Source organism: Helobdella robusta, assembly GCF_000326865.2.
Source record: "Helobdella robusta unplaced genomic scaffold HELROscaffold_66, whole genome shotgun sequence".
NCBI classification, from domain to species: Eukaryota; Metazoa; Annelida; class Clitellata; order Rhynchobdellida; family Glossiphoniidae; genus Helobdella; species Helobdella robusta.
Genome location: NW_008705371.1, coordinates 463,404 through 486,713, shown reverse-complemented (window position 1 = coordinate 486,713; position 23,310 = coordinate 463,404). Strand labels below are relative to the sequence as shown.

Sequence of the window (23,310 nt, the reverse complement as noted above, 5' to 3'; positions counted from 1 at the left end):
ATTTTGCATGGTTCCCTGAAAATGTCGAGCACCAAAGGAAAGAGATCAATTGAACATCTGCATCCCATCAGGAATTCGTGCAACAACATTTCTTACAACATGTCATCGCCCGGTGACTCCAGGAAGATTTCCTCAAATAATTCCCCGCACAAAAAAACGAATTGTGTCAACGTCGTTGAAGATGCTGGCGTCCAGCAGTTTCTTAACAACGACAACTTCACGACCAACATTGGAGAAGATCGTACATTTGAAAACCATGCAGCTGAAAAGCCCATGATTGATATCTATGCGGATTCGTACTACGAAAACTTGACCAACAAATCCTCGGTCAACAACTCATCATCGTCAGCCAACAAACCGGAATATTACAACTATTTAAAAAGTCCTTCTACCCATCAAGATAACTGCGGCTACAACTGTGGAGACGATTGTTGTTATGATGGGGAGGCTGCAAACAACCCCACCAACTTCAGCAATCACCACCTGACACAACATCTTCTCAAAAAATCCGTCCCAGTACCGCGCTCCCTACGCCACAAGTACCATTCCTATGCTAATGAAGTTAAGAGACCAAGTAGTGCACATAAAAATGTGTGTGTTGGTGATGACGATGGTGGTGGTGATGGTGGAGGTGTTATGTGTTGTTGTTGTTGTTAACGATGATGATGATGATGACGATGATGATAATGATGATGTATATGATGATGTATATAATGATGATGATGATAATGATGATGCATATGATGATGATGGCAGCCCTAAAACAATTTTATACTTTACAGCCACAACTGCAGAAAGCGGCCACAGTGACAGGCAACTACAACGACTTTTGCTACTCTGACGACAATTTCGAAAGTATTTCATTACTTTTTTTTCCACTATCATTATTGCAATAATGGTGATTGTTTGTAGCAACTATAATGTATAAATTATCATTATTTTTATTAGTAGTAGTAGTAGTAGGCTAGTAGTTGTTGTTGTTGTAGTGGTGGTGGTAGTGCTTTTGGGACTTTGGTTTTATTCCAAACAATTTCACAAATTTCTAAAGACGTCTCCAGTAAAATTCTGAATAAATTCCCACAAAATATAAAATGAACAGTGAAATTGATACTGATGATAAATTAATAATGATGGTCTCAATTTATCGACGGTCGATCGTTTTCTGGAGTTTAAAATGAAAAATATTTGAGTAAAAAGCAAAAGTGACGCTGAATTGAAAACCGTTTAATAAAATGGAGAATATATAGATGGTGGTATCAGTATTTGCATGCTAAAAATGCGTCTAACGGTGACTAACTATATACCGTTTGATTAATCGTGTTGTTATTGATACAATGTCTTTGACGTGATAAACTGTTTCAGTGATGTAGAATGTTGCTTCGTAAACATTTCATTGTTGAGTTAAGAAACATGAACTCTCGTACGTCTGCGCTCTCTTCAAGGGCATCAAAGTTCATTATGGCCGTGTGAACATTCTATTAAAAGTGCAGCTCTACTCATTGGAGACTTCATCTACTTGAATTATTTTTCATTTAATGAAAATTTTATTTCTTGTTTCAATAACTATTTCGTTGGTTTTCCATTATTCATTTGTCAGCTTGATGAATCATGAATATGTTGTAGGGATTGCCTTTGACTCACTCAGCAACCCGAAGTTATCGTAGACTCATTTGGTCAAGTTTTTTAGGTTTTTTTTGCTGACCACTGAATTGTCCACCACGAACTGAACTTTTGAAAATGCTCCTCTTTGAATGATGACGAAACAAAATAATTTCTTAGCTGAATGGGGCAAGCCAGACTTGAAGAGTAATTAACAGCTGCAAGACTAATTAATTACATAATTACGCTGTTCATAATTTATCTATTTACGTTGTACTTCTAATATTCACTGAGATGAGACAACTAACTCTAATGGATACATTCGTGTAGTACACCGAGTACTTTTAATACAACATTCATGGAGTACACTGATGTACGGCTACTAACTATTGGCAGTTTGGCTGTTCAGTGCGCGCAAACTTTTCCTGCAATAAATAGTTACAGCCATGTATGAGGTCATCAAAATTTATTTCTTATTAAGCTGGGGTTCTGTATTAAGCTAATGGATAAACTAATTAAAAAATGCAATTGAAGTTAAATATTATTTCACAAAAAACTTGAAAATAAACGGAGCACTGATGAACATAATGGTCTAATAAAATAATAAAACTAATGAATGTTTCAATGGTTCAGCAGCAACAACAAACACAACAACAATTAGTAGACAGTGTACAAGTGGAAAATTACGGTATAAAAACAACAACAACAATAATAGATAACCATAACACCAACAACATAAAGAAGAACCACAACAAATAATTAGGTCTGATCAGGATATTAATTAGGAGACTTCTTAGAAGGGCTTGTTATAATTAGAAGTGCAGCCGATATCATTATCGATCGCAACAACGTTAGCATTTAATAAAAGTTACACTGTGTCATAATCATAAGAAAGAATTTTGTGACATAATTGTTACAGAGATGATTACCAACAATTCTAGAATTTTTTTGTAAAAAATAACATTACAGTAGTTGTAAGTAATTTTAAAATAATAATTGTAAAAATAATAGGATTAAATTGAAAAAACAACAAAAAGCATAAACAAATGAATGACCTTCTGAATAACAAATAATTAATTGGAATGTGTAAAACTTTAAACCCTAGACCGAAATTAATATTTTTGTAAACTTCGACGGTCGTCACCACAGACACCTGTGATATAGCATCAATGATCTATTTCCAACACCAGTGTCCAACGATCGTCAACTTATCGCTTTTCTGTAGGTTCAAGATTTCCGACAGATGAACACAACTGCTTCAAACGAAAACTTGGCTGAACGTTTATTCGAATGTTAACAGTAATAGAAACACTAAACCAATCCAAGGAACTACATCAGTCACATTTACGACTTCTTTTCAAACTCCCTTGCTAAAACCCCGCGATTCCCTCGCTAATATACCATACCAGATATTCTCACAATCCAAAGATTACAATTATAGCAAAGATAATAGTAATTAATAGAAATTAATCATAATTAATGAAATTAATAATTGACAGCGCAATTTGACCATTTTCGCGGTTATAACAATGTTATTCATCGGATATTTGAAATACCTTCGTGACCAGTTATTTTATATGTATCATCTTATAAATCTTATCTTATATATTAATCATCACATAACTAGAATCTTTTATAGTTTATTATAAAGAACGCATGCACACATATACACACACACACACACTTATTATTAAACAGATACTCTTGAATTAAGAAAGACTACGAATGATGTACGAGCAAACAAACTATCACAACTTTCAGTCGTTTCAACGACGCAATTTTAAAAAAATATTGACCTCTTGTAGAAAGCAATCAATTAAGACTTACTCACATCATAATTGCAGTCTCTACATTCAGTCATTAAACAAACACGTAGAAAACTATTAATGCGTGAATTTTGTAGAGAACCTACTTGCGTACTTCCTGATCAGGCATGGAAATTTTACACACAAAAAAATCAACAAACAACGCAACAAAACCTTTTTTTTAATTTAAATAAATGATATTTATAATGATCCCGGCTACTTGTTTTACCTTTTTGTATTTTTTTTTGTTTAGAAGTTTTTTTTCTTTCCATGTTTCATAGGGGGAGCAGACCCACCCATACCATCACGGAGACCTCAGACGTCTGCCGTCATCGACAACTACAAGTGGGAAATTATTTTTTATTTATCTATATGCCATTTTCTTTTTTCATCCACTCGTTTGTACTTTGTTTATTCGTTCTTTTGCTTACCTGTTCGTTTGTAAAGCCTCATCTATCAAGCATATTATTCATTTATTCTTTTCTTCTTACTCCATGGTTCTTCCTAATGACATCATCTTCGTCACCACTTTCGTCTGCAACATCACTTTCGTCACCAGCATCGTCGTCACCATCACATACATCACCATCACCTTCATGGTAAACATCATCAACATCCCACCCACCCAGCTGTTGTGATCAGAAGCCCATGTTGGCACCCCGCGTCGTAAGGAGCAGCAGGGAGCCCACCACCTTCAATCATCTTTCGGACCTTCGACCAGATGAATATTTCATCAAGGTTAGCCAACAAAGTATTTTCTCTCGACATTAACTCCCCAACCACTTTCACTTATATCATCAACCATCTCGCTAATATTTTTCTCACTTTGTTAATTCACTCGCAACAATCAATTGTTCACCCACATCTCACTAATCAGGAGAAAGTAAGTTACCTGCAGCTGGATTTGAACCCATGTACGGAGACGCAACGATCCTTGCTGTGCAGCACCGCAAGCCATCATGGCAACCTTGGTGACGTCATTCAATCAAGATCGAAGCATGAGTGCGCAATGAACTACAAGGAAATTGATTGGCTAAAAACGAAAGCCTTGCTGGAGACGAGGAATGGCAGGTCGAAGGAGAGCACAGTATCCGTCATTTAAATTATTTCTCCACAGATGTCACCGAACTCGTTCCCTTGTTAGGTGTACGTTCTTTTGAATGGGGCAGGGCAGGCAGATATAAGAAAGCAGATAATTGTTTAATCACTTGAATTACTTATCAACGCGACAAATTTTCTTTCTAAAAGGATTGAAAAAAGACGAAGATGGACTTGCCCGACATGACCAACAATGAATGCTTACAGACAGACTACTAGAATTATATATAATCGCACTTAACTTGCGAGCGACTGATGAATTATTTTAAAATTTCACCGCACCTAAACCTTTTTACGTTTAACCGATTCCAGGTTATGGTGGCAGGGTTCAGTTGAAGTGAATTTTAAATTAGAATTGAACGTCTTCGACTTCGTACGGTCAAGAGGAATTACTTTGACTTTTCAGCTCAACGAAATAAGACATCAACACATATAATTTATTTAATGAATACGATAAATAACGTTTGCTATTGCACAATTACTGTAGGTAACTGAAGCACGTGATTTGATGCTATTTAAAAAAATCATGAATTAATTAAATTGTTTGGTCGACAATTTTCCATATCTGTTTATCAGAGAACTATTGTAATCATGGATATATATATATTATATATATCCATGATTGTAATTGTAAATAAGACAATTTACTTAATTTTTTTCTCACGCGCGCACGCACACACACACAAACACACACATATATATATTTGTTCAATATTATATATATATATATATATATATATATATATATATATGCTGTATATTTTATACAGCATTGTATGAATTCTATCGAATTGTTGGCATTAATCAATTTAAAGTTTGTCTCTTCAATTTTATTTACTAAAATTTTTTGGATGTTGTTCAATTTATTGAGAACAGAATTATTATCCAAGTTCATCATGGGAGTTTGTCGAAACAAATAGATGCTACCATCAAATATGAACTCAACCAAGCTCAAGACAAAAGACTCAATACTGATAAATACACCTCAAGGCTTAAATTTCATAAAAAGTTGATAACAATTTTCATGATGGACTTGGATAATGATTTTATCAATAAATTGATTAATTTCCAGAAAATTTTAGATCGATTAATGCCAACAATTCACTAGAATGCTTACAATACTGTACATCTTCATCACTATGTAACCAATATCGACAAGTTGATTTAGCGATAATAAATACTGTTGCTATGGTTGTTTTTATTGTTGTTGTTATCGTTGTTGTTGCCAAATGTATAATTATAACCACAATAAGAATTATTATTGTTGTTAACGTTATTCAAGTTGTTGTTATTGTTGTCGGCATTGCTGTAGAGGTAGTAGTCGTTGTTGTTGTTGTTGGTGTTGTTGGTGTTGTTGTTCTTGAGGTAGAAGTCGTTGTTGATGTTTGTAGAGTGTCCAATATAGATGGCGCCGTTTTCAGCGCTATTCTTGTTATTGATGTAATTACTGTTAATATTTTGATTATTCATATAATTGTTCATATTATTATTCATATTCATGTCATTGATGTTATAATAATAATTATTATTTTTATTGGTAGTAACATCATTTGGGGGGCCGGCGTAAGAGTTTAACGGCATGTAAGCGTTGGTGCCATGATAATTTATATTATGATTAGGTTTATTGTTATCATTATTATTGTTGTTGTTTTTAATTATATCATTATATGCCGTGTGGTTTGGCGGGTTACCAATGTAAAGCGCTTCAAAATTTGGTTGCAATATTTGATTGTAGCTGCTGTCGACGTAATTGTTGTTGTAATTGTTGCTGTTTATATTGTTGTTCCCATTGTTAGTGTTGTAATTGTTGAGGTAGTTTACGTTGTCCGTATTGTTAGTAAAATTACGGTTATTGAAATCGTTTGTGTTGTTGTTGTTATAATTATCGTTATTGTAAGCATCAAGTGTGTTGCACATGTTGTTGTTGTTGCTATGAAAGTTGTTAACGTTTATAGTACTGTCGTATCTTTTATTGTCATTATCCGAGTAAAGGTCCTTGCTACCCCAAATTGTTCCACTATTTTTGGTTTCACTAATAATATAATTACTATTACCGTAATTATTACCATTGTTATTATTTTCAAAATAGTTAGGACCGAAATCGTACTGGGTCCAATTATTTCTTGTGTCGACGTTGTTTGCTGAGTTGAGCGTCTTCAGACATGTTTCAGTCATCCGACTGCGCATTTTGCTGGCAGCTTGAGTCGAGTGGTCTTTTGTTGTGGCGACCGCCGTTTGAATCGAGGCATTTCTCGGCTTGATTTTTGGTCTCTGGGTTGATTTCTCCGAAGTTTCCACCCATTTCTGACATGAAACGGATCTGTTCTTGACAGTCGCCTGAACCGGCTTTTCTGATTTTTCGTAATATTTTAAGATTTCGCAGTTGGTTGAAATAGTTTTTGTTCTCGGAGGGCAGCGACAACATGAACGTGAGTGACGCTGATGACGATTGCTCGGTGGTTCCGATTGTCTTGAAATGTGTCCTTGTTCATTACGACATTGATTTTGTGTTTATTGTTGAATGTTTATCAAAATCAAGTTCCATATCGGTAACGTGAAAAAGAGAAGAATAATTTCAACAAGAATTATAATAATTTTCAAAATATTATCACCAAGAACAATACCAACACCAAACAAATAAAAACGTCTTGATTTAACATTTAAATATTCAAACACGTTAAAATGATTTGCATATAAAAATCACAGTTAAATCACAATTTCACGAACGAAAATATGGTACGAACCTTCTCTTTCAGAGGACCCACAAGAGAGCAGCCTCGGTTCGTATCCGTATCTAGAGATGGATCTTAGACTACTAGGCAGTCGATTTGCTAGAGATTCGAGCAACTTGAGCGACATGATGGAGGTCGATCTACTGCTGCCACATCTGTGAAAAGTGCTCGGGTACTTGTACCTGGAGGGAATTGGAGTGGTTATCCGCGTGTTCGATGGAGGACGTATAACATGATTCGGTATCGGTTGATGACGAAACAGTCTTCGAACTGTAGTTTGATTTTTGAGGTTTGGCAGAGTCGCTTTCGCATGTGAATGCATTCTCATGAGAATATTTTCCTGTGTCTGAACTCACAATTTTTACAGATTTTTTACGATAGTATTTGGGCTTTTCATCTTTTGTCACATAACCAGCATCATCAGTATCTACAATTTTAGAAATTTGCTTCATTCCTTGCTTTGTTTCTTCGTCATGATCTTCATCATTATCGCTCCAAACTGATAATTTCACACTGTTTTCATGTAAATTCTTATTTCCTCTTTTCTTCTTTTGTGATTTCTCAATTAAAATTCGACTCGAATCACTTCCAAATGAACGTAAACTCACTAGATCTGGTTCTCTTTTATATTTATCATCACTGCTGATAACATTTTTAACATTGGTAACATCTATTTCTGAATTGATGGTACTACTTTTTGGCATCATGCCAAGTTTTTTATTTTTTTGATTAATTCCAATGTCTGATTTATTAACGGAAATTTTCGAATGTACATCTTCATCATCGTCATCGTCAACGCTGCCGTCAGAACTGAATGAAGACATTTTATAAGACTGTCATCTAAATTTCTTGCCACAAAGATCTTATTATATTCAATAAATAAATCAGCGAATTCAAAGGCGGTAAGATGTGAACACCTGAAAACGCGTTCCTATGGAAATATTAATATTTTATAAGTTCTTTTTCATAAATTGAATGAATTAAAACCTTTTTAATTACATGCGTTATATTCAATGTATAATGTTTTGAGAATCTACAAATGAGTCTCATTACCGTTCCATTTAGTTAGTTTCAAAAGAGAAACGATAGAGATGGGTGTTGACAATTATTTAAATTAACTTTTAAAAAATTGCATGAATCACATTTACACGCTTTATATAGCAGTGGGAGCTAAGTTTTCGCATAATTATATAACTTGGATCTTCAATTAAAAAGTGTCCTATCTAATCTACTACTATTCTGCTGTTGAAATGTTTCGTCGTGTATTTGCCAACAGTGCAAAATTTGTTGTACCTACAAACTCAAGACTTGTTTGCTCCAATTTTCCGGAGGGTTCCAAAGATCACATCAGTAAATTAGTGTCTGGCAAAAAGTTGGTGGTGTTCATGAAGGGAACGCCTGAAAATCCGCGCTGTGGTTTCAGTAATGCGGTCATTCAAATTTTGAAAATGCATGGGGTGGACAAATTTGATTCTCATGATGTCCTTCAGAGCGAAGATGTTCGACAAGGTCAGTTTGTCATTTTGAAATTGATTAATTGACATGAACTAGGAAACTGGTTCATTATTATTCTAGTTATTCCGTTTTAAAAATTTTTCAGATAAAATATTATATATTATATATTGTTAGATTGATTGATTGATATATATATTATAGAAATATTGGATTATTAAAGACTCTAAAAAATGCATTTATTGACAAAAGTCGTAGCTTGCTCTGTGTCAGTAGTTAGCTTCCTGTTAATTTTTCGATTTTTTTAATAGTAGATTGTAAACCATTATCAAGTTTCTTAAGTTCAAAACCATAATTTATATTTTTTTTAAGCAAGATAGAACAAAAAAGCTTTTTTCGGTACTCCTATACTATTTTTGGTATTTGAATTGAATTGGTCAAGTATATATTATATATAATACTCTTTCTCTACAATGTGAATTTTTCATTTGTTTAAACTAAAGATAATACTCAAAGATCTTCAACTTTATGTAATATAACATTTTTACATGTTTTCATTATCAATGATTCCTTTTTCTAAATTTATTATTAAGAAGAATTCCAATTACATGTTGTTGAATATTTATTACTATATAATATATATATATTTTACTGATTAGATATGGATACAATTTTTTAGTAAATTTTTTATACTAATCATCATACTCTTTTCCTCTTATATTTTACTACATATGTGTTTTTCTTAGCTTGTTAGAGTGTATACAAATTTTTTAAAGCCTCAAAAAACATTTTTACTGTATTTTTTTAGTCTAATTCAATCTTATCATAGATTATACTTTATTTATACTCAGGTATTTATTTTTAATTTTGCTTTTTTAAAGATGATTACCCTGTTATCAGCCAGCAAACGCAGAACATCTGCAACACTTAAAAATCTTTTATAGTTTATACATATTAAAACGTAATTGCATAAAATATTAATTGACAGGTGTGAAAGACTACTCCAGCTGGCCGACACTTCCACAAGTTTTTATAAATGGAGAGTTTGTCGGGGGCTGTGACATCATGATCGAGATGCACCAGAATGGCCAACTCATCAAAGAACTTCAAAAGATTGATATAAAATCTTTATTAGATAAAAAATGATTGTTTTCGTTTCTTCCACCTCTGTTGTTGTCCTCATCATCGTTTGCCTCATAATTCATTTTAATTTATTATCATCATGTGTTGTCTCTGTACCTGTTCAATAAAAAATTTATCAAATAGCAAACCTGCTGAATGTTATTTTATTAATTTAAATTTGCATGATATGGAAGTAAGTTTGTGAAGATGTTGAATCCGGTCTGTGAGATGAACTGTGATTTTATTGCTGGTCTGTCATCTGTTTTTGTTGAATCATACAAACAAAGTCTCAGAATTTCAAAACTTTTGAGAATTAATAGAAATTTGGCACTTGGTCAATATTATAGTTTCTACCAACTTTAGGTTGAGAGATCTTGTGTGGTATCATCTTGTCTAGCTTTTTTTATTCAAAGTTGAATGTTACAGTATTACAATATTATTTTATAATTTGAATTTTATATCAGTTGTTTCCGTTTGCACCTCTTTTTCTGCAATAGTCTCTAGATGGGTAAATTTTTCATATTTGTTGGCAGCCTTGCGTGGTGTGCAAAATTTTTCACAATCAGATATTCCTGATGGACTGACCACAACAAAATCTGCTCTTTTTACTGACTCTTCTGTGGTGACTTCTGAAGACATAGTCATTCATTTGAGGGCTCTTCAGTTTGTGTAATTAATAGCTGTTGTGTCATCACGACCAAGTTATTTATGACCTATTATTTTTATTCACATGTGCATACCTGTAACGAACCACTCACTACATGTCATGCATATTTCATTTATTTTTCGTTTACATAAAATCTAACGTGTTATAGCTCAAATGTTTTAAAGGAAATGCCGGTAGAAAAATTTTCAATTCATCTGTCTGTGTGTGTGTGTGTGTGTGTGTCTGTGTGTGTTGAGAATTTGAATCAACAAACCAAAATCATGTCGTTCAGTTGCAGTGAAGTATCAATCACGAGTAACAAACAATGGAAAACAGTTAAGAAACAACCCAGTCTTTAGCAGTAGCAACATAATATACAAATTAAACGAAATTAATAATCTAACAGTTATTTTGTTATCACCAAACTAAGATTATAAAAAAAATCATATCACCAATGATAAATAACAAGCTAAAATGCGGTAGAGTTAGACAAAAATGCCAATAAAATTCAACAATAATAAATAAACAAACTATTGAAACGTTAAAATGGCCAAGAAGTTATGGAATCGTATACAGATTTCACGTGCCAGGTGATCACTTTCACATCGTCACTTGCTCCATCGTACTCGTTCACATCAACTAAAACATAGCATAGTTGTCATTTTATTGCAACATTAACCATCGCCACTCGCCAGCACTCAAGTCATCAGCATCACAATCACTGATCCATTGCATCGATAGCTAGTTTCTTATTCATGACGTCATCGTCGACTCCTCCCACATTGCCTTCGTCGGCCAATGGCGCCTTCTCCTGGTTTGATATGATCTTGCTGGCGTTAGCGGACAATGACAGTCTGTGAGATCGTTACCAATATTAACTCGTCGTTATCATATTACTGCATTCATCTTTCATCAATGGTAAAGTTAATGACAGAGGACTTGTCAAACGTGATTATGTATTATCACATCAAGAAGACAAAACCTCAATCATCATCATTACAGTGATTTTGTCATTTTCATTACGACTATCACTATCACGACACCGACGCTAACATCAACATGAAAATTATCACATCATCATTACCGTCGTCAACATCATCATCACCATCATCATCATCATAACCTGAAAAGCCACCACTGGCAGAGGAAAGCAACAAAAAGGAAACAAACGCATAGAATGAAGATGGTCTTCATTGGAAAATTCTAAAATGATGATGATGATGTTGAAGATGATGATGTTCATCATCATCATCATCAGCTGCATCATCATAATCATCTACGCCATCATCATCACCATCGGCTACATAGGCATCACCACCATCATCATCATTAACGATCACTATCATCACCATCATCACCTGAGTGAGAATGAGAATTACAATGAGATTCAAAGGCACTCTGAATATATTCATCGTTGTGGCTCTGGCTGATGATTATTATTATGATCATTGTGAAGATGACAATAGAAATGATAGCAACGATTATTCACGTGATGACCGTTGAAATGATTGTTGAAATAACGAAGGCTGATGTCAATTACAACAATATACATATATCAATCAATCTTCGTTTTGCGTCCAGAGACCCGGTTCCCCGAGGTAGAACGTAACAATATACATATATAAGTTAATAAACCAAATGATCGATGAACCGACCAACGAATCAATCAATCAACCAAACGAAAGATCAATCAACCAACGAATCAATCCACAACCCAGCAGCAGCAATAGACTTACTGGCTTCAGGGACATACAGATCTCTCATGGTACTCATACTCGGCCAGAAGATTCCAACACAGACCTCGAAGATCAAGAAGCCACTGAAGATCAACGCTTGATTCTGATTGGTTAGTTCATTCTAAATCCTCAAAGAAGCTCAATGATCATTGGTTCGTCGTTAATTTTATGCATGACCACACTAATACTCAACAACCATTGGTTAGCTTTCACATGTAATTGTAATTGAGTAATTGTCATTTGAGGATGTCAATGCCTAATGTAGGTCTCTAATAGTTCCCCTACCAGAAAACCCTGCTGCTCTTCTCACGCCTGCACTTCTTAATTTATTTACACTTCCTAATTTCTGCATTCAAATATTTTATAAGTTTGATTCTAATTACTCAATTATATATGATTTTGAAATTTTTTTTCTAACATTTTGCTGTCACCTAATTAGCCTGCCTGGTTTGCTATAACTAGTTAACCTTCGTTCGTTTATTAAATTTTATTTTTATGGTATTTATTAGGACAAAGAACAAAAGCATTTCAACGCTTTACAAATCATTTCAGTGCTTTGCAAATCATATCAATGTTGTTTTTTTCTTCAAAATTCTATTTGTGAAACGATAAAAGTTTAAAAAATGAGGAACATAAGTGGACTTACTCCAGGGAAAAAGACAGGCGTCAGTAAGGAAGCAGACGAGATCAACATGACCATCCTTGAAAATAAATAACTCGTCGTTTATTCAATGTGATAAATAATCTGAAATGAACAACTTTCTTTCCTATCGATGTGCAGAGCAGTTCGGAGTAATTTTTTAATATTTTTTATTTTTATTTAATATTTAATAATTTTTTAATAATAATTTTTCAACAAATGAATGTTGGCAAATTTGTAGGTTGATGACGATGTCGGCACTTATAGTTTACTTATTATTAATACACGTTTTTCAGTAAATCAATCAATCAATCAATCAATCAATCAATCAATCAATCAATCAATCAATCAATCAATCAATCAATCAATTTCAGCTACTCAATCAAAAAAAAATAGAGAGAGAGAAAGAGAGACAGAGAGAAAGAGAGAGAGAGAGAGGAGAGAGAGAGAGAAAATAAGTTTGAAAGAGATTCCTAGTTGACATGACAAAATAAAATAACACTTGTCACAACTATGTTATATTTCTTTATCTATTAGCAAAACCATCTCTGTTGTTTCAACATTTTGTTGAGTGATTGTAGCTGTTGTGATGCTGTTGTTGTTGTTGTTGTTGTTAGTTTATTATTTATTGCTGCCGTCGTTTAGTTTTTGATATGATGTTGTTGTTGCTGATTTGTCGTTGCACTGTTGTTTTTTAACATAAGTTTGGGTATGTTGTTGCTGTTGTTGTTTGTCATAGTTTAATAGAGCAAAGAATTTAAGCAGCAAGAGGCAACAAAACTATCACAAACAACCTCATGAAGGATTCAATTGGTCTGCTCTTTCTGATGAGTTCAAATAGAGAGGAACCAATCATAATGGAGACCTGCGTATTGTTGTAACGTAACGTAACGCTGTAATGTTGTCTTTTTCTAGCTATGTGAATGTTGTTCTAATGTGGTGGTTTTGTTGTTGCAAAGTTGAGCGCTGATGTTGAGATTGATGAAATATATGAAGGATTGATTTTGCCTTCCTAAGAAAGTCATGTAGTCAGAGATAATTAATTCATCATCATCATCATCACATCATCATCACATTAACGACACCACAAAAGACGCAAGCCAACCATAAACCCAGCAAAGATGATTCCATGTGGAATGCTTGCACTATCCTCATCACTGGTTGACGGTGGTGTGGTTGGTGATGACGGCAACGGTGAGGAGGGTGAGGATCTTGGTGGTGGGGAGAGGGCAGGGGTCCACTCGAGAACGAAGGTGTACATGGCCCCCTCAAAGAGAGATTGTATGAGGCCCAGGCAAAGAATCTTTGCATCTGCGTGGTCATGTGATATTGCGCGGTCATGTGGTTTTGCGTGGTCACGTGAATGAAAATGAAATTTTTATGTAAATTGATTGGCGGTTAAATATCGCAATACCAAGAAACCTTTCTTGGTACTGAAAGGGTTTAGACTAATTCAAATAGATCAAATATAACAACAATACTGGAAAAGGTTGATAAATTCTTACTAGCAAACCGTCCAATATTTTTTCCCACCAAAAGGTACGCACCTCTCCAATTAAAAAAAATTACAAAATTTTTATAAAACCAATTCGTAAAATCAGTGAGTTTTTTCAGCAGTACGATTTTGAGGATGAAGAGCAACAGGCATTCGTCCCTCGTCCATTAAATCAACTCAGTAAGAAATGAGACAGAATCTGATGAATGGAATGAAAAAGTCCGACCCATAACAGATGGAGACCATGAACGAGGATTGATTGACGATTTTGACAATGAAAATGTTAAAAAAAGAAAAATAGTCCAAGAGGTTTCCCTTCCCCTGCAAGCGGCATCCCGTTCACGATGCAGTACCTCGCACCCCTTGCTACGCCACTGTCCGAGTCGTTCCTCGTCCATTAAATCAACTCATTATACAATATACACACGCACAAACACACACACACATATACATATTTATATTTATCAGATATACTGTTCATATGACTTCACATCCATCCAGCTCTCGTCCACCCCAGCATGTTTTCGTCTCAGAGGTGTTAGAAGCACACCGTTAGGCTGAAAATTAAATTAACTACTATTAGTTCTCTATTTCATTTTTCGGACCTGGCATAAGTTGCCAAGTGAAATGTCAGCTTTAGATGTCCCACTGCCAATGAGAATTAACTAATAGCATCGCAAATTTCTCTGCCCATATATGAAGCATGCTGGAAAAAAAACTTTTATGAAAAAACTTCTATTTATAAACGAAGAATAAAGCAATAAATATTTTTGATGACAGCATCGCCAAAACGGCTAACCAGCTCTGATGGTCTTCAGTGATTGGCCGAAGGACTGCATGGTTGAAGCTGATTGGTCGCCGTAGTTTTCAACCCAAGTGAAGTAGATGACGATGCACATTATGACCAGTGAGATTATGGAAACGTCGAATGGAGCGCTTAAGTAAAAGTTCAGTTATAATTAGTCGTTTGTGATGACGTGATTGTTGCTTAGTTTTGATCGAGAAGAAGTGATTGGTCAGTTGTCGGTTGTTATTAGTTAAAGAAGTAATTAAATGGTTGAAAAGATGTAATTAAATGAAATAATTGACTGAATGAAAATACAATTAGCTGAATGAGTGCATAACTGAAAGCTAAAAATTGAAAAGTTAAAAGTGAATGATGGGAAGGTGGGCGGTGGAACTGCTGAAACTGCTGCGTTGAATCTTGCATCAAAGCTGCACGTGCACCATTTGCACATTTAAAAAATGCCCACACATATAATGAATGATCATTCATGATTAACACACATCCACAATGAGCAAACAACGTTCATGCAAATTTGGCTCATCTGGATTTTTTAACAAATTTTCATGAATATAAACGAAAGCATAAAAAGAACCAACACATAGCCAAAAAAATCAGCTGCCTTCTGAGCCACAACTCCTGAACAGATGGCCACAATGGAGTTGCCAACAACAGCGTGAGAGAAGATGGAGCCCAAGAGATGGGGTTCGAATCCTCTCTGAACCAATCAATTGTTTGTTTGTTGGTTTGGCTGATTATTTGTTTGTTTGTCTGATTGGTTGTTTGTTAGTTTTTGTGGCTAGTTTCTGACTGAGTTTTAAATAGGGATGCACCGGATTCAGGTTTTTCAAATCCGGCCGGGGCCGGACTTGGCCGGATTTAAAATTCAAAAACCGGCCGGGGCCGGATTTTAGTTACCATTTTACATACGTTAGAAAAAATACTCACATTTACGGTTATCTACATGTTGAACATCAAAAAATAACACCAAGCAAATAGTTATATAATTCAAATATATGAATAAGTTGTGTGATACGCCAAATTCTGTACACAAAGATCAGCTTATAATTTATGCATATTTGCATAACCCAAGTTAAAGCACAAAGAAAATTGTCCAGCTCACCGCACAATTAGTGATGTTGTAATTATTTGTCATATATACCTAGCCTAACCTTTAACATACCATGTTTTTAAATTATGTGCTTATGTATCTCTCTCACACTCTCTAAATATATATATATATATATATATATATATATAGATATATCTTTATATATATATATAGAAATAAATATATATATATTATGTAGCTATATGATCCGTCATGTGCAATTATCAATATATAGTATATACACGTGCACAAGTTCTTTTACACAAAGATCAGCTTATAATTTATGCGTAACCCATGTTATAGCATAAAGAAAATTGTCCAGATTACCTCACAATTAGTGATGTTGTTATTATGTGTCATGTATGCCTTTAGCTTAGCCTTAGCCATTAACTTATTGACAAAAAATTAATTGAATTCAATAAAATTTTTTTTTCTATTTCTAACATTTTTAAAATAGATAGACGCTTAAATCCGGCCCTAAATCCGGCCACCAAATCCGGCCGGGGCCGGATTCGACCGGATTTGAAAAAAAAGCCGGATTTTGGCCGGGGCCGGAGCCGAACTTCGGTGCATCCCTAGTTTTAAAGAAGTGAATGTCCTATAACAATGCATTATTAAAGCATTCACAATTTATTGACTAATTAAATTAATGAATTTAAATATTACAAATAGTATAGTTAATAATCAACGTCAACATTCATGCAAACGACATGACATTCATTGCGACAGCACTGATGTGCCAGCCTGCAATTTTTGCTACTAATTGTAGCAAAGTAAAAGCAAGGTAAACAAAAAGTAAAAAATAGGTATTTGTCATTATATGATTGTAACACAACAACAACAACAATAATAACATAACTATAAAAGATATCATCAGAGGAGAAGAAAATGAGAAAAAAAACAAACAAACAACTCAATATGAATTTATTACTAGCAACGCCATAATTAGTTGCTCATAAATGTAGATGCAGCAGATGTTGCAGTTGCTGTTGGATCCCATGCAGTAGAAGTACAGTCTGATCATAAGTATAGGATAGCATGTAGGCAGTTTTGCACTTAACAGATCTCTATTATAAAGAATGAAAGAACCAATAAGCATCAAAGCTAACTGGATTACTTTGCAACCATCCAACCTCTCTAGTCTCACCAACTTATTAAAAATTAAAAACATCCTATATAATTATAAATTAAATATCATTCAACCAGTTTTTTTAGAAACTAACATATGAAAATAACTTCATTGAACTATGCAAACACCGGCACATTGTAACAACTATTAAAATCAATCAATCAATCAATCAATCAATCAATCAATCAATCAATCAATCAATCAATCAATCAATCAATCAATCAATCAATCAATCAATCAATCAATCAATCAATCAATCAATCAATCAATCAATCAATCAATCAATCAATCAATCAATCAATCAATCAATCAATCAAGCCTATCCCTAACCAATCATCAGCTATCTAATCAACCACTCAAGCAAACAACCTTATGATGTTCTAGAATGACCCACGATTCAAATGCGCTGTAGAGTATGGAGGTCGCGATTCCGCCCAGCAGGCGACCGACCATCAATATCGAGAAGTTGTTGAAGTGCTTGAAGTGGTAGTGGTAATAATAATATACATGCATTTTGATAGAACATCCCAAATGATAATAATAACTAACATAAACATCATCAGCATCACCAACATCATCACCATTATTATCAAGGGGAAAAGATGATAGACAACCTTGGTGACGCATGACAGAGAGTACAGGATGCCATACAGGATGCAGTTTGTCTTTCTTCCACTTAGAAGAATTTTCAACAAAACAATTGGACATTTAAACGTTTAACAACTCCGACAACATTATACAAGAATAATAAATAAAAATCTTAAAAAAATAAATAGAAAAAATAAAAATAAATAGCAAATATTAACAATTATTAAGTCACTTGTTCTTGTTCTGTTGTCACAATATTATTGCTTACTTTTTAAAAGGTATATACACTAGGGATATATCGAGTGTAATATGAAAAGTTTCTAAATAGAGAAAAAACTGTCACAAAATCATAGATGGATGGATGGATTGTAATTTGTTATTTATAAAGTGCTAATTATAATTGCTTCTTATCAGCGCTCTCCACGTAGAAGTAGTAGAAGTATCCAAGAACTAATACAAAATATGAGAAAGAATATCCAAAAAAGCTGTCTTGGTAGAATGAAACTTTCTGAAAACTGACTGATACAAATGCCAAAGGCCATTCTTATTAATGTGATCATTTCAAACTAGATCTACGGCACGCAGCTCTATGATTTGGGAAACAAATGATAAATTTGACACCGGCCTATAATTTTTTAAATCCGTTTTCTCTAATTCGATTTTTTTAAAAATTGGAGTGACAGTCTCCCATGCTTACAAACAAGAAGCATGTGCCTTTCTTCTAGTAGAGGTTAATTATATATGATGGATGGATGTATGGATGGATGGATGGATGGATGTATGGATGGATGGATGGATCACACAGAAGACCTACCAACATGGATGGATCACATCACAACATTAACAAATTAACTTGGGTGGTGACATAACAATATCAAAAGGAAACAGATGAATTATTATACATAACAAGAGCAACCGAAATGGGTCAATCACATCACAACATCAGCCAACATGAATGGTAACATCACATCAACGAGAAACAGATGAATTCATCCCAACATCAACAAAATAATATGAATGGATTACTTTACTACAAGATCAACAAAAAAAAAGATTACATTACAACATCAACAAAATAACATGAATGAATTGTTACAAAATCAACAAAGCAACATATATTACAACACATCAGTTACTATTTGTCTGCTACAGATCCAACAACAGTCCCGAAGAGCATGCTAGATCCAAAGCCTGCGACGAAGAGCAGCTCGATGTCATGTGTCGCCATGCCGTAACTTTGGTACAATGCATATACGTAAGGTCCTTGCAACCAATCCCCAGCTATGAAAGAAAAAAAATTACATTACTGTCACTTTTGAAAAAGATATGATATAGATAGCTTATAGCAGCTTCACCTTAACTACAGGGCCTAACAGCTAACTAAACTCTCAGCTTTCTACTTGTCCTAAAAATAAAACCTAACCTAGAATCTAGATTAGTGAACTATTGATAACAATAATAATAATAAAAGCATATAAGAACTTCAACAAACTTTTTCCAGTAAGTGTTTAATTTATCAGCTCTTTTTAAAAATTATTAAATCAGAATTAAAAAATCTAAAAATGAAATTAAAATTAAACAATTTTTTTACCTGCAGCCAGTAGATAGACGATCAGGTAGCTCCTCTTGAAATTTCGAAAGCTGATGTCGGTGACGACGGGCAGAGCAGTCCTGCTGTAGAAGTACAGAATGACGCAAAAGACGATTAGGACGAGGAATCCGACGAGGAAGATCGTCATCTTGACGAGTTTACTGTCGAACCGTTGACAACGTAAAAAAAATTGAAGCAAGTTTGATGCTTCATGGGTGAAACAAAACAATGACTGAGAAATATGGTTAGCTAAATGAACAAACATTGACATTTTCCAATTTTTTTTTGTTAAAAAAGCCAGCATTCTCATATAATTAAGAAAGTGGATAAATAAATAAAATTGGTCAGTTGTTTTAATAAAATTTCAAACAGGAATTGCCTCATCGTATTTACTCAATGTAAAAGGCTAAAACACTTTTCCAAAGTCTAGAGGAATCAACAACAAACATGCAACGTGCTCACTCAACGACGCATCCCACACCAAGCACGCGATGGACGAGGATCCTTTTGTTGTGTTCGAACCGGGTCAGTGCGAAACAGCACCAAGCCACCTATCACTCTAGTGAATCAATGACGTCACGCATCCATTACAAACGATGCTGGGAAACTCCGGTGAGTGATCATTTACAGCGTAAAAATACAGCGTGATGACGTAGGTAGGTAGGTTCCAAGTCAACGTTCATATCAAACACTCCGTTTTACTTCCTATACGTAATTAATTCACAGGTTGTTTCAGTCGAATTTGACGTTAAAAATTTTATATGGAAATGTGACATTATTTTTTACTAATGTTTGTTATTCATTTTGTAACAAGCTACTGAACTTTTGAAAAAAAGTCAAGTTTTTTTCTGTAATAGTCTGAGGTATCGTGACGACCGTGATATTTTCGAATTATTGTGCCTTCTGGATGAAATGAACAAAAGTCAGGACCAGGAAGTTATTAAAAAATATATATAGCCCCGAGCCATTTTTTTCTTATCCTGCATGTTGTTTCTCGTGTTCGGACCCTGCCAGTAACGGAACAAGCGATTTTAACAATTACGCTATTAAAACACAAGCCCCCAAGAAATGTTTGTAAAATATTTTGTAGAATATATAACTTAAAAGTTTTCCAGAATAAACAAAAACCTATATAGAATAAACATACATGAACGGCAGGTAAACTAAAATAAAAAAATTGTAAATAGTGTTCTTATTTTTGTTGAAAAATTAATTTGTTTGCATAGAGTAGCTTATATTTATAATGTTTAGTTATTGCATTTGTCAACCATCATGACTGTAATTAAAAATCAACAACAGCTTGTTCGTGGGTTCATGTTAAACGTTTTTCTAAGACTCAAGCACTTGTCTCTGTCAATGAACAAACTGTGGTTCTTCAAGTTCAAATCGTGTTGCAGAGATTTTATACTTCTGGCAAGATGTCCTTCAACGTACTCTGCCTCTCTTAGTTTTTTCATCAGTTCATCCACGTTTTCATCAAGATCTGTTAGTTCTTTTACTAATCTGTCAAGAAATTTATTTATTATCACTTAAAGGCTGCATATACATACTACTCTCTATTTCAATTGATAAAATAATTGTCTTTGGCTAACTTCAACGGTTCTATAAACTATAAAATGAAACCTTTTATTGAGAGGGTGTGATTAACAAAGGAAGTTATCAAATTAATCGCAAATTTGAATCCGGTTTACTTTTCATGGGCTGGATCTAGGCAGGCCTCCATATTTAGTCTGTTCGCTCTGACATGCAGACGAGTTTGTGCCAGTTGAATTGGTGCGTTTTTGTCTCTAATGTTTTTCTTCAAATATTCTGTCGTTTTTTGGGCATCTATCAGTTCGTTTGATAGCTAGAAATAAAAAGTAAGCTAGTGTATAAATGAAAATGAACTGTTAACTAGAACCCACCAAGCTCATCATGAAATTAAATATTGCACAACCTCTCGTAAGTGAGTTTCAAGTTTGTGTTTTGCTCGAAGGTGGTCCTCAATTCTAAAAGATAGCACTTCATTCGTCGAAATCCAATGTTTAACCAGCGATCCCGATAACTGACCGACCAGACGGTTGATATCTTGGTCGAGGGATCGACTTTTTGTTCTTTCAGCTTGGCTCGCTTGAATCAAATTGACTGCTTGTTCAACCCAAGCTTGTGGATCACTGATACTAAATAACAAAAATTCATCATGCTGCTGGTCATCAAGAGGTATGTAAACAGTTATTTGAATTAGTTTTAATCGTTATTTGCTTACAACCAAGCATTTATCAAACCATTCGTCCGATCATTAATCAATGTAATCAATCCAAGAATACAAAACTAATCAACGCATACATGAATATCGAGCCAATCCATTGATAAACCAACCAATCCACACATTAACACATCAATCAATCGAACAATCTACCAACTAACCAATCTACACGTAAACAACCAATTAACCAGTCCAAACATAAAGAACAAATCAACCAACAACGAACAAACCAACGAACCAATCTACACATACTCAACCAATCAAAATATAACACACGTCGTATTAGCACTCTCAATGCCAGGAGGAAATTTCAGATTGGCTGAAGTGTTCTTCATGTCTCTGCACTTTTTGTCGATAACATTAGCTCTGTGTTTGTCCATTATGTTGTCGCTCAGAAGGTTCTGAATGTGCTTGTTACGCCTGCAGTTACAACATTTCATTGCAACTGAAGAAAAATGCAGGGCAGTGTCTTGCATGTCGTTATTTATGTTATGTCAAATTGATTTAAATGGAAAGAAAATCTAATTTACTTTTTTCTAATCAAAACGTGAAAAATGACGTCATCAGATAAACCAATTTACATCACACAAGTTAATACTTAACAATCCGCTTTTTTGACCTCATATGGTATTTGACGTTTAAAATAAAATTTGGAAAACAAAATTCTGAAAAAATTATTGAATATAAAAAATATTTACTGCAATTGTCCCTGTACATCAAACAAATGATTCCCCAAGGCAGATCGGACACTTTGAATATTCTCCAATTCCTACAAACAGTTTGTAAGTTCATTATTTTGACAAAAAGAAAACTTATTAAAAAATTTTTTTCATGAAATTTGAAATTATTTGTGGGCAAACGTGACAAGTGGTGAACAAAATTATATATTTGATATATTTAATGATGTGCGAAAATTATTGTTAGCTTCTTAATAACAGTTGACAACCTTTCTCAGTTCTTCGTCTACGTCATCATCGACCATTTCAATCTCCTTTCGGTTCTTCCTCTCTTCGATGCATTTCAAAATCATTTCCAGTGGCATATCTGTGTAAGCCAGGGCATTTGAAACGCAATTTTCAATTTTTTCTAAATTTTTAGTTTCGTTGACCAAATCGTTAAGTTCTTTTTCCAGTTCTTTCTTCCAGTGATCGATATCTTTCGCTCGATCGTCCAATCTCTTCGTCACATCTCTGCTACCTTTTCTGGTTTTCTCACAAGCATCTTCGCACACCCTCAACGCTTCAGCTCTCATAAGTTCAGATCCTGCTTTTATTCTGTCGGAAGCATTCAACAAACTTCCATTACTGACTTTCCAATCTTCCATCGAGTACACCTCTCGGTGTTCATTTTTCGCATTTCTCACTTTTTGGAATTCTTCAGTGACAAGAGCGGTTGGTAGAGCTGTTAGTCGTGCTTCTTCTTTGAGTTTTGGAATATCAAATTCATTCAAAACAGCAGCATCTTGGTAATTTTTAGTTGAACCATACCTATTGGCGGTTGTTCTCAAACTACTGAACATCGGAGCTTTCATTTTTAT

The 23,310-nt window shown here is 34.3% G+C and overlaps 5 protein-coding genes across 5 annotated transcripts; 2 read left to right on the top strand and 3 right to left on the bottom strand.

Moving 5' to 3' along the window:
- Nucleotides 1-16: 16 nt before the first annotated feature.
- HELRODRAFT_194092 (hypothetical protein) lies at nt 17-5,690 on the top strand. The gene is made up of 6 exons (XM_009030245.1): nt 17-591; nt 783-856; nt 3,684-3,749; nt 4,034-4,142; nt 4,282-4,475; nt 4,815-5,690. Exons 1-6 carry the CDS (start codon nt 22-24, stop codon nt 4,936-4,938), a joined length of 1,137 nt encoding a protein of 378 aa, XP_009028493.1. The 5' UTR covers nt 17-21; the 3' UTR covers nt 4,939-5,690.
- On the bottom strand, nt 5,667-8,058 carry HELRODRAFT_180964 (hypothetical protein; the record flags this gene model as incomplete). Its single annotated transcript, XM_009030244.1, has 3 exons — nt 5,667-6,985; nt 7,247-7,416; nt 7,490-8,058. The coding sequence occupies 3 exons, from the start codon at nt 8,056-8,058 to the stop codon at nt 5,667-5,669; spliced, it is 2,058 nt and encodes a 685-aa protein (XP_009028492.1).
- A 426-nt stretch (nt 8,059-8,484) lies between these two features.
- On the top strand, nt 8,485-9,832 carry HELRODRAFT_88795 (hypothetical protein; the record flags this gene model as incomplete). The annotated part of the gene is made up of 2 exons (XM_009030193.1): nt 8,485-8,743; nt 9,675-9,832. The coding sequence occupies 2 exons, from the start codon at nt 8,485-8,487 to the stop codon at nt 9,830-9,832; spliced, it is 417 nt and encodes a 138-aa protein (XP_009028441.1).
- Nucleotides 9,833-11,570: 1,738 nt separating this feature from the next.
- Nucleotides 11,571-19,676, bottom strand: HELRODRAFT_88702 (hypothetical protein; the record flags this gene model as incomplete). The annotated part of the gene is made up of 13 exons (XM_009030183.1): nt 11,571-11,657; nt 11,813-11,880; nt 12,191-12,293; nt 12,837-12,891; nt 13,622-13,695; nt 13,936-13,969; nt 14,024-14,141; nt 15,125-15,261; nt 15,709-15,827; nt 17,719-17,826; nt 17,964-18,024; nt 19,074-19,218; nt 19,529-19,676. 13 exons carry the CDS (start codon nt 19,674-19,676, stop codon nt 11,571-11,573), a joined length of 1,257 nt encoding a protein of 418 aa, XP_009028431.1.
- A 1,156-nt stretch (nt 19,677-20,832) lies between these two features.
- Nucleotides 20,833-23,103, bottom strand: HELRODRAFT_121833 (hypothetical protein; the record flags this gene model as incomplete). Its single annotated transcript, XM_009030243.1, has 6 exons — nt 20,833-21,031; nt 21,220-21,374; nt 21,465-21,687; nt 22,050-22,193; nt 22,472-22,542; nt 22,720-23,103. Coding segments are annotated over 6 exons (1,176 nt in total), but the record flags the coding sequence as incomplete, so codon positions are not given.
- Between the last annotated feature and the right edge of the window lie 207 nt (nt 23,104-23,310).

What these genes read in the sequence shown, in the direction of transcription:
- HELRODRAFT_194092 (XM_009030245.1), top strand. Translation starts at nt 22, where the DNA reads ATGTCGAGCACCAAAGGAAAGAGATCAATTGAACATCTGCATCCCATC. An exon ending in TCTGACGACAATTTCGAAAG is followed by an intron (nt 857 to 3,683) that starts TATTTCATTACT and finishes TCCATGTTTCAT; the next exon opens with AGGGGGAGCAGACCCACCCA. An exon ending in CAGATGAATATTTCATCAAG is followed by an intron (nt 4,143 to 4,281) that starts GTTAGCCAACAA and finishes CTCACTAATCAG; the next exon opens with GAGAAAGTAAGTTACCTGCA.